General features: G+C 35.3%; 1 protein-coding gene across 1 annotated transcript; it reads right to left on the reverse strand.

Moving 5' to 3' along the window:
• Window positions 1-1,873: 1,873 nt before the first annotated feature.
• On the reverse strand, window positions 1,874-9,655 carry LOC18445445 (transcription factor DIVARICATA). Its single transcript, XM_011629215.3, has 3 exons — window positions 9,541-9,655; window positions 9,069-9,428; window positions 1,874-2,561 (listed from the first exon to the last, which is right to left on the reverse strand). The coding sequence occupies exons 1-3, from the start codon at window positions 9,552-9,554 to the stop codon at window positions 2,201-2,203; spliced, it is 735 nt and encodes a 244-aa protein (XP_011627517.1). The 5' UTR covers window positions 9,555-9,655; the 3' UTR covers window positions 1,874-2,200.
• Between the last annotated feature and the right edge of the window lie 8,252 nt (window positions 9,656-17,907).

Below are 17,907 nucleotides of genomic sequence, written 5' to 3' on the forward strand. Positions count from 1 at the left end.
ACTTGGTGGTGTATATCCTTAAAGTCCTCAACATATTTAGACATAGGAAAATTTTATATAAAGCCGAGGCTCTAAACAATCGAATTAGAGCGTCCCTCAAAAATTTCACTTGAATAAATTGTTTTGATGCCTAAATGTCCTCAATTTGATTATCTTGACATCAAGATGCATAGACAGGAGAAAAAAATGGATTTCAAGTTTTGGAAATAGTATATTTTGTAACGCATATTTAGACCGTCAATTTTCAAGATTTTCAAGTTTTCATAGATCTCTCAATCTACACTATTTTTGTAGCTTTAAACTTTATAAATAAAGATAAAAATATTTTAAGACTATAAAAAAGATTTCTAGTATGTAAACCACATTTCTAGACACTATTTGAAGGTAAGCTCTAATTGGATTGTTTAGAGCCTAGGCTCTATACAAACCGCACCCTTTAGAGACTTAGATACCATTATCCTATAGTGCAGAATTTTTTCAAGGAGAGGCATTTTTGGTTATTTAGGAGGGTAGAAAAAAAAATAGTAGCATTCTATTCGTAATTAAAAAACATCTTATGGCTGATTTCACACATCATGTTGATGATGTCATTGTTCTCTATTGTTAATAAATATTTTTATTTTTATTAGGAATTTCTACTTTACTTTTGACTAATTACTTAAAATACCCTTAATCAAAAAATTACTACGCTATAATAATATAGGTACAAGCATATTTGGTTATATCAAAGGGTAGAATAGATATTTTATAAAAAAAAAATAATGGCATTCTATTAATAATTAAAAAACATCTTAAGGTTGATCTCACACATGTTGATGATGTCATTGTTCACTATTGTTAATAAATATTTTTATTTCTATTAAGAATTTCTATTTTACTCTTAACTAATTATTTAAAATACCCCTAATAAAAAAATTATTTCACTATAATAAGATAAAAAGGGTATATAAATGTCTGGACTTTAAAGATATATACCACCAAGTGGTGTAGCCTAAAAAAACTTTTAATTAATTAATCTATAACCTAAAAAAAACTTTAATTAATTAATCCTTCACACGTGTACACAAGTACGCATTTATTTAGTTTATATTTTTAATCGAATTCATTCATTCTCAATTATTTCATGATGAACCTTCTTTATAGCATGTTTTTGCATCAAACCCTGAATAAATATTGAAATAAATTCTTATCCTATGATTGAAAATAACGAAAAATGATATAAAAACTTATGACAACACTAAAAATACGGTTTTTGATAAAACAAAATGGTAGACCAAAATTCATATAGCCGACCCCAAATAGTTGAGAAAAAACTCTGATGATGATGCGTTCTTATACCTACCCATGATAATTTTTATAAAATTCCCCAAATATATACCAAAACTCATGTAGTCGACCTCAAATCGTTGAAAAAAACCCTGATGTGTTTTGACATCTACCCATGATAATTTCATAAATCGCCCAAATGATTCTCTCGAGAAGAAAATTATCATCATCATCCTCATGCGTGCCCGATCCCTTCTATTTTTGAAAAAAGATAATATTGAACTAAAACTTTTGAATACTGACCGCTCATTTCTACTAAGGGAAAGTATAAAATGAGACCATTTACCTTTGATACAAAATGGTCAAATTAATCTTGACCATTGGATTTGAAATTGCATGGCAGCAACTATTCCATTGACTAAGCTCAAACTTCAAAATAAATTTCTTGAACTTTGTAACACATCTAAGCTATCAAATTTCACATCAAATGGTTGTAAGGAATTGTGAACACCTTGTATCAAAAGTAGATGGTCCCATTGTATACAATCCTTAAGCTAAAACAACCAAAAAAATGGCATCTGCTGCATATGGTAACCCATCATCATAATTAGTGAAATCAAAGCTCTGATTTTTACTATAAACCACCAAGTCTCAACAACTCACCATCCAAATTGCCACTATACAAGAATCGATCATACTCATCCTTCCATTACAATATAGACATGTGACATCTTTAATTTATTTCAACCAAATCAGATGACAATTCCATCACTAAATAATAAATGCAGGGAAAGAAAGCACAACCAACATGCAAAATAACCTTATCAGAGAAACAACAGATCAAAGAGACAGACAGAGAAGCCCGAACTGTACATACCCCTCTAGTAAATTAGTGTACAAAGGGCTCAATAGGATCTATGAGACCTCTATTTCCTCATTGCTGGTAAAAGCCAAAAGACCCCCCCTGATGAGCCCCAAGTCCTCCATAGTAGTAATCAAAGGGCTCAGAGGTAGATTGTGGAGTAGGCGTTTGGCTCTGAGGACCAACCACTTGGTTCGAATTCACAGAAGAAGAGAGAGAAGGATCTTGAGGAGCGCTTGCAGTGTCTGATGCATTTGCACTAGTTATATCATGGATGCTTGGCCTCCTCCTGTCTTTGCTTCCTGAGTTGAGGCGGATGAAAAATTTCTGAGCATGGCTGGCAACTTGAGTTGGAGTTCTTGTCACCACAAAATTCCTCGATATGCTCCTCCAATCGCCCTTCCCATACTTCTCTAAGCCCATCAGAAATAGCCTGTAGCCAACAAGGATTATGAGTCGAAGTAACAGCCTACATAAAGAGTTTTATTTGCATTGACATCGAGAGTGTATAGGATTTCCACTGTTTAAAATCAAGCTTGGAGAGAAGTTTAAATTCATTTGCAATTACATTGAAACATTTGTCTGGTTTTCACTATAGATTTGCATACAAGCATGGACAAAATATGAGAACAACCTGAACCAGCAACCAGGCTGCATTGATATTGATGGTCATTCATTTTTCCTATATAGATGAGTTTATAAATATACATTTTTAGAACATAATGACAGACTAGGATTCGTGTAGCCAATCCCAAACAGTTGGAAAAAGACGATGATGATGATGATGACAATGATGTCAATTTATAAGTATCAACATGGAACTTTGCTAATGAGAGGTACCAGGATAACATTAGACTTGTAAATTCAATAAATAATCAAGAACACAATTTTGGGAAATGAAAGAGAAAGGAACACTTGAAATGTTGCGATAGATATGCATGAGAGTACACAGTTTCAAGAGAAAGGAGCACTTGAAATGTTGCGATAGATATGCATGAGAGTACACAGTTTCAAGAGTACACAGTTTCAAGAGAGGAGCACTTGAAATGTTGTGATAGATATGCATGAGAGTACACAGTTTCAAGAGAAAGGAGCACTTGAAATGTTGCGATAGATATGCATGAGAGTACACAGTTTCAAGAGTACACAGTTTCATGGAGTCCAATTTCATAAAAGGTTCCAAAATCATGCTTAAAACATGATATATAAGTACTGCAAGAAATGCAGAATTATGGAATACAAAGAAATAATATCTATTAGTTTCAATTGACCATGAAACTTAAAGAAAAGCTTCCAGGTGCTTAAAGCATTTCTAAAATCCAGATAAGTAGAATCAGACAAGCAAAACCTCATAAGCCTAACAAGGACAAAAAATATTAAGTTATTTCCAAACCTTCAAATGCCAACATGAACAAATATCACTGATAATATCAACTTGAAAACATCACAGGTGACAAACTGAATTACAGAATGGTAAACCTAAAAAGTTAATGAAAAAAAAATTTCTTGTGCGATGTCAGGAACACATTTGTAGGACCTTGGCCTATTATTATCACATCAAGCCTATCCTGGGCTTCACCATGGCACCACCAGCTTCCTATGTTGAAACCTGAGATTTGGGAAGACTCCTTATAACTCCCTTCTCCTCCTTGTTCCTCCTCATGAAAAAATTCATCAGTAGGAAGTACAAACCATAATGCAAGACGATCAAAAGCAGCTGACCACCTAATTATATAAGGCAATAGATAGCCATCATCACTTTCAAAAATAAATATGGTCATACTCTGAAGTTCTATAAAATGCCGGGCCTACAAAATCTTTGGTTGATTTTAAATTACAGCTTTCATTGTTGAAAGGGGACCAATAAGCCAACACTGCTAGAATTAAAATATCCTCAAACTGCCTCCATGGTCCACGACCACCTCACCAGTTGAGGGAACCGCATTTCAATAATCATGTTCTATATAAGAAGACCAAAAGAGAATGACTGCATCCTAAGGCAATTAAAGAGGGTTCAGGCATCTACCTCTATGGATCCCACCCAAATAGCTCTTACAGATGCCTTCTTGACTGCACCAAACTAATGAGCAACTAACTCCCACCACTACTGCCAGTACCAGGTATTAAATGAAACCCCGTTAAAACACACCTTCAAAATCTCCACTTAAAGACCATCTCCATACTCACCTATACTTTACGAAAATATGAAGGAGATAATACTAAAGGATAAAAGACAATCCTAGATCCCCAAAGCATAACTGAAGTTAATGTATCAGGCAAAAGGTGGCAAGCTTCATAGTCTACTTTGCCTTTTTATGAGAATAACTGAATGAGGAAGTAAAAATCCCTCGTGCTAAAAAGATCATTAGCCCATGTTGATGTTATCACCAATAAACAATGTCAAATGCATCAGAACTGGTGGAGGACAATGAATCCATCACATGAACCCTACCGTGGAATTACCACCTCCTGCCCCTACTCTACGAAGGAAGGACTCATTAGATGATCTCCTAAAAACGTGAGCATAAATAGCAGTACTCCCTATCCAAAGGGCAGCAAAAATTTCAATTAATACTGTAAGTTATCATAACAACAATGTTAACCATCAATAGAGTGGAAATCTGGCGGTAATGGGTCATTGCAATTCTGTCTTGTACATCAAATTAAGTCAAAACAGTATGGTAGGTACACAATCTATACAACTTTTCCAGCATTCATTTGTAAAAGAGGTATTAAATGTGCTGGGATATTTCATTTCAGTGTTGTAATCAATATGCATATCAAGGAACATGCAACCAACACAATAATCATAGCAAAAGAAAAAAAAAAAAAATGACTGATGTGTAACTTAAATCATTATCTATCACATGTTGAACAAAACTAACTGGTTAAGCGAAAGATGATATAAATCAATAATATCAATAGCATTTTTCCTAATTCCAAATCACATATTCTGAGTTCCAAATGAAGATGCCTTTGAGACAAGGTAAGACATTAAAGTTCGGACAACTCCTAGCAATTAAACATAAAGAGTACAACCTAGAATGCACACACAACACACGCATTAACTGGCCCCTTATTATCACCAGTCTTCCATAAAGATGCACCCCAGTTGCACTCACAGTCTTTCTGCAATCAGAATGCATCCAACAGAGCATGTTGAGAAGGAATATATCAGATATGTCACAAAATTATTCTTGTTTACAAATATAAAATCCACTCCATGTTATTAGATGCAACATCTTATAAAAACACATGCCATAGAACAGTGAGGCCTTTCTCGTTTGCCAATCATCTCTGATAGCAATGCCTTCAGTGAGGACATACTAGAAAAAGTTATCCATATGCAAGCTATGTCTCACATCAATTCTGTACACCAGTTGAAGACATAATATAGATCACATTCATAAAAGCACTTATTGCAATACCAACAATATTCATGCTAGCCACGTAACAAACCAAAAATAGGTAATCTCACTCTAATAACATGTTGAGAGGGTGGATATGATTCCCTAAGAAGGACAGACAATTGCTGAAGACTCATGGATGTCACATTTTTTACATTTTTTAATATTTATTTTAAGGGCAAGAACGACATACTTTCCGTCAACCTCAATATATGATGCTACAACATCGAAAAGAGATGCAAGTGATGACATGATATTTCCTTTCTAAGAGTCATTATTTCAAATCACATGGTCATAAACCCCAACAAATTTCATAAGGATACAAACAATTAATTCAAGGTTGACTACTAAATGGACCCCCCATGGTTTTGAAACCAATAGATGAAGCATACACAATCTCTTGACAGAAACTCAAAATTTTTCCTATGGAATTTACTAATTTATATTAAATTCATTTATGGAGAGGAAAAAGCCTGCGCTACCATGCCATGACAGGCCCCTGGAAGCATGGTACATTAAAATTACAAAAGAAGGTACCAGTTTCATATTCGACCTCAAACTTCCTGCAAAATCAACATAATTTCAGACGGATTTATAAATATCATAGGTATCCCTCGCCACCCTGACCAAATCATATTAGCAATCCAGACACCACCTTGCCCATCTACAGGTTACATTAAAAGAAAGTGCAGTCCATTAACTCTGGTATAAATTCGCCAAGATGTATATCTTCCATGGATCACCTTTAAACAACCCCCTAGCAATTGGATGATCAAACGAACACATGATGATAAGCAACCGACACGGGTCCTACTTTTCACGCAACATCCGAGAACGAAGTATTGGATGATCATGTAACCACAAGTCTAATGCAATTACAAGCCCCCAATAATCCCACTTAGTTCCCTCAGATACGGAATAGGCTTTAAGGTTGAAATGAAGCCATGTAGCCAGGAGATTCTCAACCTACTAACTCTGGACATCACAAGCATCTTCTACTCCCATTATCAGGCCAATTATCCTGTGGTTATATAAGATCCAAAGATAGCATTTGAATCAGGCGGCCCTCAGTGTTCCAAGCTATAATGAAAGAATTATGTTGCAATCACTGAGAACATTAAAACAAGGCTAAAGATGCTCAAAATTGGTAACTACGCATAGAAAGTGACGCTACCAAAAATTAGCAAATGATTGTCAGAAAATCATGGAAACTTCATTATGGTGTCTGATTATATAAGATGAGATCTTCTCAATCATAGACCATAAATTGACAACTATAGCTGATGTGCATGTAGAACAAAGCTTTTGATGGACACAGCAAAAATATGACAAGACCCGTAGTCCAAAGCTCATTGCATATCTTTGAATCTTCTTGATTCATATGGACAATCTCTGCATATACTTTCAATCATAAGATATGCACATCTTCACTTTATAGAACTACAAAATCAGCTCAATTTATTTATCTCTTGTTCTGCAACAAGAACTAAAACAAAGTCCAACATCCTTTGAGTGATGTATGAATATATCTTAATTTTTGCTTGGATTTTCATCCCATTCCATGTCCTTTTCGTTCTCAGTTAAGGATAAAGCCTCAGTAGCAGGGACCCCGTCGATACATACATACATGAATATTTTCATCAAGGCCACAAATCCAGTCTAATCATATCCAAACTGTTCTGTAGACTGCAGAGTTTTTGCCAGAATGATCGTGGAAATTATCACTCAAGTTCAGGAAAAAGGGGGTGCAAGATTATTGTACAAGCCCTCAGAAGCATCCTATCCAGTTGTCTTAATCACGATATTTGTTAGTTTATTAAGGGAGGTTTAATATTTTTCTGCCAAGATCTTGGGTACTTATTTGCAATTAAGATTGTTTGAAGAGAGACAAATGTTCTCCACCTATTTCTGCTTATAGATGACTCCCTTGTGTCTTGCAACTGTTCTCCTTTACTTTCACACGACTATCACTTCAAAGGAAAGTATAGTATAAATATACCAGAAAAACTGATGATACAGAGGCATATACAGAGGCATGTGCACTACAATAAATTTTAAAACCAACACAGAAACATCAAAAGTCACCAAGTGACTATCCACATGAATGAATATAAACAACCAAAAATTCAGAGATTAAAAGCACCAAGCCACAGAAATAAATACATCATGTCCAATAACCAAAGATGGCACGTGTTAAGGATGAATAACCACACCACACCAAATTATTCAAGAGAAGAAAACATCCAAGGGAAAACAAACAAGAGAGAGAGAGAGAGAGAGAGAATGAATGAATGAAACTTAACTAATTCCATCAAATGCCAGTCCTAAACCAACCAAATTGAAACCTGAATATCTTCAATCCAGAATCCCCATCACCCGAACCCAAAATCCAGTTGTAAATATAGATTAAACAACAAAAAATGAAAAAAATAAAATCCAAGAGACACCATTAGTTCCCTTGATAATTGATACACACACCCCTATAATCTTTCTTCGAAATTGCAGCTCCCCATAATCATGAGCCGGTCCAAAATTAAAACCCCATCATCACATTGAGAGAAGAAATGAACTAGATGAACATGACCCAAGAATCGCAACAAAAATAAATGGCGCCAGAGTTGCAGCACGTACAATAGAGAGCAGAAATAACAAGAGATAGAAAGAATTGCACAAAAAAGATATGGCATGAACATCCAGAAATAGAAAGAGTTAGAAAAAGAAATGCACCAATGACAGAGAACATAGGAAACGGTAGGGAGATTGGTTAGGGTAGTGTAAGGGTTCAATAAGGAAAGATGCATGTCAATTATGTAACAAGGAAAGGGCATACGACAAATCAATTAATATGGATTATGGAAACACATAACATATCCATTTATGGGGGATAATTAGGATGACATGCAAATTGATTTTAGGGAATAAGAGTAGTAAGTAGGATGAATTATGGTTTATGATTTCCAAATTTCCTTTTATGACTTAATTGTTGCTATAAAAAGGAGGGTTGGGTTGGGTAGGGTAGATGGCAGCGCACAGAAAAGAAATTACATTTGAGTCATTTGAGTCTTATAAGGAGTCAGAACCCTTGAACTGGAACAGTTAGAGGTAGCCCTGGCAGAGCACAGAAAAGAAATTACATTTGAGTCATTTGAGTCTTATAAGGAGTCAGAACCCTTGAACTGGAACAGTTAGAGGTAGCGCCTTGAAGTGGCTAGTGAGTTCTTGATTTTCTAGTCGTTCTTGACTTAATGATTTTTTTAGCCATTCTTGTTTTCTTTTTCTTTCTCTATTTAATTGGTTTCTGTTCATTTTCCTTTCTTATATTGTTTCCTTGGGTTCGTTGGAGAACACAAACTATCAAGAACAAGAATTGCACCAGAGAATATATAGCATGAACAAAGAAAAAGAAAGGAGACAGATAATGAACCAAGAAGAATTAACATGAAATATCAATAAAATGAGAAAAAATTGGACCGAAAAATATCACATGCACATCCACCGATAGAGAGAGGAGAGGGGTAGGGAGAGAATTGCACCTGTGCTCGTCTTCAGTCCAAGGCACCCCCTTCTTCCTCTCAGGGTCCCCTCCCCTCCCACCCCTCCCACCTCCAGGAACCACCTGAAATTCGGAAACCTCCACGAGAAAATCATCACATAGCCCATGATGAGCATAGGAAGGGATCGGAACGAGCCCCATGTCAATGAAATTCACATCCTCTACCAGAGATTCGTAATGTTTCTTAATCTGAAATGGGGTTTTCCCAGGAAGCCTATAAGCGATCTTCTCCCACCTATCTGGTGTATCAGAGTCGAACTCGGCTAGAGCATTCTCGAAAAGCTTGTTCTCATGAGGTGTCCAATCTGTGAAGGAAGACGAAGACGTAGCCCATCTCATCCTGCAAAATCAATGGCGAAAAATGGGGAAGAGAATTTAGAGAGAGAAAATGGTGGAAATTTGTAGAGAGAGACGTAGGTGCGCCTTGGCTCCCTGAGAATTAGGGCACTCACAGTGGATCACACATCTGTTTGATGTTGGGCTGAAGCTTTATTGGGGAGCAAATGGAGTTCTATTTATGTCGAAAGAGAATGACTTAAAATATAACCTTATCTTTTTGTAAATGACTGGGAGATCCAAACTCTTTGGAGTATATCCAAACTGGGTCGTCTTGTCGTGTCATGCTCTCTAAATATCAACTCCTCTTCAAAATTTAAGGTATTGAATGAAGTTTATTTGGAATATTTAGCTACACCATAACTAAAACCAAAGAGCTTCCCCATTCTTTTGCTCAATTGATTGGTTGGGTTTTAAGAATAAGTAATTATGTTTTTTCAACTTTTACAGGCCAATCAGAAAGCTGAAAAGCATGTGTTTCATTTATTGAACCGGGTACGATACTAACGGTTAGTTTTCTTTTTTTTAGAGTTGTTTTTGTTATGAGGATACCAAATTGTTAGTTCCGGTGTTTGGGGTGGGTTTCTCTCTCTCAAACTAAATTTGGAGATTTAGCACTCGAAGACAAAACATATGTGTTTTAAAAGCCGGCCTCCAACTCGCCAAGTGTTCGAGTCCTATTTGTTTGACTCCAGCATGTTTGATTCTGATCGTGCTATATTTAACAAACAAAATAAATAGAAAGGCTAAAAAAAGGGACAATCAAGACGATTCCAAGGTTCCTCAATCTAGAATCAACTAGCAACCACTTGGCAATTTTAAAGTAATGGACGATACCTAATATCCATTATAGCATTTAACTCTTACCGATCGAACACGAAATTCGAACTTTAAAATCTCCTTAGGGATTGTTTGCTGAGTAGAGCATATATAGGCCGATTTTAGCTATCTTAGATAATAAGGATAGGTTTTTTTCTCTCATTTATCAAAAGAGATGGGTAATGTTAGGTTTCCCAAATGGAGAGAGAGGGGTCTCTTATGTGAGGAAGAAAGATAGCGTGGCTCTCTCTCACATAAAATGCAACGTTGGTTCCAATCAACCCAACGTAACCTAACCTATTACTCCCTAACTATTCCTTTGCTATTTATGGCATGTTCAGGATTCACCTTGCCAAATTAGGAGACGAAGGGCATTTTTGGAAGTGAGAGGACCGCATGGCTATTTTCTATTTGAAGCAGAGGTATTTTGGGCATCGATAATTGAAGCACTCAATGAGCATTAATGGAGGTGGAGGCGGTGCCTTCCGGTCGCTTTTTGGGATACTTTTATTTGTGCCGGGCACAAATCACTTTCCACTTGGAATGAGATTTCTTAAAATGAAACACGAGTCCTCTCTTGTTGATGAGATTCTCTAACTCTTTGACTATATGCCTTTTGAAGCTTCTACCCAATTGGATCGCTACTTACTTTTCCTACTCATGTTTTTTCTTTTGTGGTCTGGTGTGGTCCTCAAGATTATTTTGTACTACATATTTACATGTACGGAGAGATTCAAATATCTATAATTTTTTCCAGATTCTTTATTCGACTTTTAGATTCAGTGTTGCTCATTATACAACTCGTTATTTATTTTCCCTCTTCTCCACTCCATGTCTCGCGGATACGGGGCACACGTGGGGCTGGCAATCGGATGGCCTCGATGCGGAGCTGATGTCTTTTTTTTTTTTTTTTTATTATTATAGAAATGAGACTCAAAACATAATTTGTTTTATTAAAATATCAAACACTAACCACTCAAATCCAAGTTTTATTTTTGATGGTCAAGCGCTAACCACCGAGGCCCAAGTCTTATTTCTAGGGCTATGGGGTGGGGCTTGGGTCAATTTTTTAATTTTGGAGTGCCAAGGCAAACCCAGCATGAGCCAGTTGTGGGTGGGTCGCTAAAACTCTGGTTGATTGGGCTAGGGTTTGCTTCTGAAATATTGTGTCAACCAGAGCTAGTTGTGGTTGGGTCGCTGAATATTGAGCGTTAATTGTGGATTTGGCAATTCAGACTTGGGTCGGCTTCTTGAATCTCAAGTTTGGCCCAGATAAATGGCCAATTTGGTGCGTCAGCTCAACCCATTCAGCTAATTATTTAAAAAGTAAAAAATTATAAAATTTAAATATTAATTGTTTAAAACACTTAAAATCATTCTAAAAGCAATAGTTCGTATGATATAATACTCTAAAAATTTATTTTTTTGGGGGTATAGATTCGAGCTCCGTCTCTTGAGAACCTTGAATAGGTCCCCCACATACCTAACTTGAACATGTAAAATCGCCCAATACGAGCTGATATTTAAAACACCAGCTTTAGTAACTTGGAAGTAGATCCGACCCTTGGTCTGGGTTTGGGTCCTAATTAATAAAATTGACTATGGAGCTTAAGTCGGCCTGATCGGGTCTGCAGGCTCGATCAAGTCCAGCCCAGCCCGCTCCAGGTCACTCGACAACTCAAATCACATGCATCATCACCATCCAATTGAAGAGTGCACAGATGGCGTTAAAGGGAGCGGTACCAACCAAAAAGATGACTAAGTAGGTCTCCCTCCTACTCCATTAATTTCCATCTGCAACCGGACCCAATGTTCCTTTATTTTATTTTATTCTCATTGCATACTTTCCAATTTGGTTTTCAGCTCAAAGATTGTCAACCAAAATTAAATGTTAAATTTTATAAGTCAAATACTTGGAGTTGGGCACAAACAAAATGATCAATGAAGCCTAAAAGTGAAACAGACAAACCAACGGCGATGATCCCACCAGAAGAGGGGAGAAACTTATTGAGAAAAAGGCCACTTTAACCTAATCTACCATGAATGGAGATTAGTAAGGTCTCAGGCAGAGAGAGAGGACATTGACAAGGCAGGCTGAAAAAGAAGAATTGTTGCCCAGCTCAGAGAGAGGGGAGAAAAAATAAAAAAAAGGAGAAAGAAATGCATCAATAATAGCTCCCCATGCTGCAACTCCCCCTCAACATATAGGCCCCATTTCGATTAAAAAATTTAGTAAAAATATTATTTTCTTTCTCCACCTATTTAAAAGTGATAAATAACTCAGTTCGTTTGGTCACTATTAATATAAGGTTGTAACCTTAAAATGTAGAATTACATATGCACCTCAAAAATCTATCAAAAAATGTTGTTTTAATGTTGAAGAACATTCTAATTGATCATATAAACATTGAGATGTATGAATATGAAAAAAAAAAAAAGAAGATTTTACGTCCAAGAAATAATGCATCTTGCAACACATTATCTAGACCGTCTATTTTCAAGATTTTCATATGTTTATAGATATACTTGATTTAAAATTTTAAACCATTTTTGGAATTTAAAATTTTATAATTGAATGTGAAAATAGATTTTGAGACAATCTTAAGAATTTTTTACACCAAAATTACATGTTATGCTAAAATTTGCAGGCACCTATAAAACTCCACCAAAGCGCTTATAAAACTGAAAAAACAAAAAACAAAATCCATTTTCACTCCATTCTTGTCTCGAGAACACACCATGGTTTGTGAATTTAAGCAGTGCGTCTATGCTGTGATTATTAACTTGTCGAATGGAACCACATATTACAGCAAACTTGCTCCTACCCTCCTCTCCAAGAATCCGAATTGTATCAAATCATGTGTTGGTATCCCCAAAGGTTTATGTTCATCCATTAAACTTCACAAGAAAAAATCGGAAAAATTTACTCTGCAGATTCAGTATGGATCATGGACTAATAATATCGAGGCATATGGCTCCAAAAACATACAATTATATGTGTGTTTTCCAAGAGACTACTATAACCAATATTGAACGTACCTAACCTCAAAACTACTCCCCCTATTTTCTTTTTTCTTTTTTCTCAACATGAGATTAAACACGTTCAGGGTCTTGTTCATGGTATTTTTCAAACAAACAAGGTTAGAAAGTGGATGTACACAAAAATTGTTGGAATAGTTCTGCACTGCAATATTGATGCAGAAGTAAAAACATTTAGCACTTCATCCAAACAGGGCCTTTCCTTTGCAATCTGAGTGGATAATGAGTAGCCATACTATTATGATTTCTTTTTCTTTAGCAAGAGCACTCACATAATTTTTTTTTGATCAATTCAGTATTCCATTAATTAATTCAAAAACGGGTAGGGTTCTGTCTTCTTCACTGCCTTACCCAAAACATAAAAAAAAAACTAATAGCTGAAAATGAGATGACATTCACTGAAATTTATCATATGAAATGGAGTTTTGAATCGATAATTCAAATGGCTCTATGATTACTAGATATAGTGCTTGGTTTCCGGATGAAGTTTCTACAAGGCCTAGGCTCTTTATGAAAACAAAATAATGCCTCACTTAAAATTCTCTTTCGGAAAGTACTTTCGGCAATTGCAATAGTCTAACAATCACATGAGTTTAACTTTGGTAGGTTAAATCCAACTATCCGACTCGAGGTTGGGGTTTTGCCAATGGGAGCAAGTGCACAATTTGCTCACATGGGAGCATACAATATCATCCGCTACCAAAAACCTCATTGAAAAACTATTTAGATTCTAATTGAATATCTATGAATTTGGGAAAAAGAGAACACCTAAATAGAAGTTGGATTGGGTTTTCCTTTTTTATCCTCACGAAGATTGATGTTCAACAAGAAAAAATAAGGCTGAAAATCCTAGAAGGAAAATGCCTTAGGTCGATGAGTGGATGACACAATGTCTCATGTTATAGCTACACAAAATGGAGTGATGCGCCCTCTGTCCATTTGATATTACGAAGAAAGTTTAAGAGAGATTGTCTATAGGTGTCTACTTCTTTGTTGCCTACTTATTCATCGAAGGACAAGGTGTGTCAAATAGGGACAATTATAGACCCCTAATTTCAAAATTAGCAATTTTCCCTAAGTTCCTAAAACCTAGGGACCGCCATAAACTTACGAAGACCAATTCGAGAAATGCCTCTTTAAAACCCTCAATAGAGCTACCTTCAAAAAAGTATCATCCCTTTGGAAGCAGATGGCATGTTTTGTTTGGGTGTCATAGCAGCTGCGCAGTATAACAAATACACCTTCCTACGGGACGAACTCTCCAAGAGGTACGGGCACGCCATTGCCAAGTTCTACGATGAAAAGGCCTAATGAATCATCTGGGAGCAGTGGGACTACTTTGAGGAAATGAGCCGCAAACTCTCCCCATTGAGAGAAAAATACAAATAAGTTGGTCACCTGCTTCATTTTCACTCCTCATGCACAGTTCCCTCTTGATATCAGCAAGTTTGTGTGTGTACAGTGTCTTGATCAATTTGGTCTAAACTATAAAAGTTGGCTCACTTGAGAACTAGTCAAAATCACCTTTCAGCCTTTTTTTTGTTTGACCAAACCATTGGGCTTTAACAGTTCGACTCGTTAAACAATTTTGAATATCTTTTTTCTAATATGGTTTATATATTTAACTTATTGTCTTATTTTTAAAATATGGTCCAACATATTAGATCGACAGTTAAATTGTTTTGATTTGACCAAATCCCCCTGTAACCAAGGGATGGTCCCATCTCATAGCTATGCCTAATATAATATTTATTCGAGTTTTTTCATTATGATTATAGTATTATGAAATCATATCATGAAATTAAAATCCACACACATACTAAGAGAGGCAGGTCACTGCCAAAACACAAAAAACTAAGTATCCAGATAGTTTCAAAGTTAGACTTTGAAATAAATCAAAGCACAAAAGAAAGTTTTTTGGTGGTTCAAAAAGTCTAAGTTTTGAATCGTCTAAAGCAGAAAAAAAGTCCAACTGTCAAAACATAAAGTTTTTATTTTTTATTTTTTTATTTTTTATTTAATAATTTTGGTGGTTCAAAAATTCCAATTTTTTAACAGCCTAAACACAAGGCATGTTTGTTTTGTGGAAGAAGTGGCAGCCTCCCAAAATCAACATCAATTGACGTTGTTTTGGGAACCTACCCCTTCCAAATAGTGGCTTCCACTCTCACATAACAAATACATGAGTGATATAGTTTTTAAAAATCACGGCACGACTTCCTCAAAATAAGGGCTAAAAGAATGGATACCTCAAATTTCAACTCATTTACATGCGAGCTATGATTTCAAAATCTCATTAATTTAATCAATATCACACTCTCATCAATGATAACTTTAAGAGTTATGTTAGAGTCTCACACTATAGAGTATTTTATAATTGTATTAAAAATAATTTGGACACTTATATACCGTTGTTTTATACATAGAGCATTTTTTTTAGTAAGTGTAGCTTTTATCATTATGAGGGGTGTGACATCATGTAAATGGAGTGTGATATCATCCATATAGAGTATTAAATGCTATTAGTATGCTTCATGTGAGCGATGTGACATTCCATGTGGACAATATCACATCCCTCTTAATGACAAAAAACATCATTACTAAGAAAATATTATATTACAAAACAAGGGTATATAAATGTCTAAAATTTGTGTCGTACAATGCCAAAATAATGTGTCATTGTTCCCTTATGAGAGGAACAAGCCCCACACTTCACCTCTTTGGTGGTTGGGGTGGAAGCTCCCATCTCTTATTATCCTTCGAGGAGTGCGGACTTCCAACTCATCCTTCTTCATGTAGCAGTTCTTACTTCTTATTTGACAAACTATAAACTGCTACACTTACCATAAGTTTTGGCATTTCACGCTAGAAGTTTTGATTTACCAAACACTAAGTGTATCTAAAATAAATGGGGTTGTATATTATGGAACTATTTACTTTGTTGCAAGGATGTTACAATTCCTAACAGCTATTAGATATCAAATTGGATTGCTTGGGGTGTGTCATAAAGTTCGAGAAAAATATTTTTGAACTTTGTGTCTAGTTAATGGCCCATTCATAATCACCCAATTGAAATATGAAAGACAAGAGTGATTGTGATCTCCTTATATTAATGGTCTTTTTGTACAGTTTTTGAAAATACAATTGGTAAAGCTAAAGGATGCATGTTAGCAATAAACAAAAAAAGAAAGTAATGTTAATGCACATGACAATTAATGTACATGACAATTTTAGCTTACGAGCCTGCTTGCAATGATATCTACACTCAAAGGAAAATAGTTTGATAGAGTTGTAGCGATATCAAAATAAGTAAAGCCTCTTCAAGTATTGTAAAACCTTTACATTGATCATCTCGGGTAAAACATTATGGATGTAAAGAAAAATTAGGATTTTGAGTTCTAAAAAGAGTGCACATTGTAACAAATTATCTAGATTGTCTATTTCACTATATCCACAATATTTGTACATTTTTTTAGTTTCAAATTTTTATTATCGGTAATGAAAATTGATTTTAGACCGATAAGGACGATTTCAGTTACCAAAAGTGCTTTTAGGACGAGGATTTGAGGTGAGGCTTTATTTTGTTTTCAAAACTTCATCCATATATAAAACATAAAACACATTTCTAATAATTATTAGCAAAACATGGACCTAACAAAGTAAGGGGACGTTGTGCCAAGATTCGTCTAACCCACCATAATATGTAACATATGTTTGATTGGGCATCAGCATCGCATAAAAATCCATATCTATATTTGTTGATTTTTCCTTTTCTCGTGTAAATGAGAAAATTGTAGAAGATCGTCGATTTTGAGAATGCTTATTGTCGAAACAAACTTATCTCCAACATCAACGGACATCAAGCAATGATATAGCTCACGTTCGATTCCTGCTACTAAAACTTATCTCTAATGTGCATAGGCTCCATCCCAATCGCAAACATACACATTTATTTTCTCTCTATACCTTTCAAATTACATAGGTTAATGATAGAATGAGTTGTGAAAGATGGATTTACTAATTGTATGGTTTATTTTCAAAAAAAAAAAAATTTGTAATATCTATTCATCAAGTAAGAGTGTGTGTGGTGCATAATGCATGCATGTGAGCCTTTCAACCTTGCATAATTATGCACTTTTTGGGTCTCCTTAGATGCACTTGTTATAATTGTAATATAATGTTTCATTACAATTAGTCTTGATGATGAACTATATGTTAGTTAGCAATGTCCGTCGTAACGTTATTTCAGATAAACTTGGAAGTTGTTTACATATAAATTTATATTTCTTAAAAGTTTATATATTGTTTGCTCTCACTCTCTTATTTCATTTATGAGCAGTTTGTTTCTTGGGTAAAACCAAAGTCTTATAAAAGACCTAGTTATGTGAAAAAACAACGTTGACAGTTATTCCTTATCAAAATAGAGGTTTTAAACTATTTCATAAAGCCAGTTTTGGTGCAAATATGAATAAGTCTGGTTCCTATAGTAGATACCTAAAATATTTACAAATGGATGAGTCCATTAGTAGGAATAACAAACCCAAACTTTATCCAAATGAAATCCAAACAGCATATACTCACAACCCCCTCATTACCCCCATCTTAGGTAACATCGTCTTTGGATA

Source organism: Amborella trichopoda, chromosome 9 (genome assembly GCF_054954075.1).
Source record: "Amborella trichopoda isolate Santa Cruz 75 chromosome 9, AtrichopodaSantaCruz75HAP2 v2.0, whole genome shotgun sequence".
In the NCBI taxonomy this organism is placed as follows: Eukaryota; Viridiplantae; Streptophyta; class Magnoliopsida; order Amborellales; family Amborellaceae; genus Amborella; species Amborella trichopoda.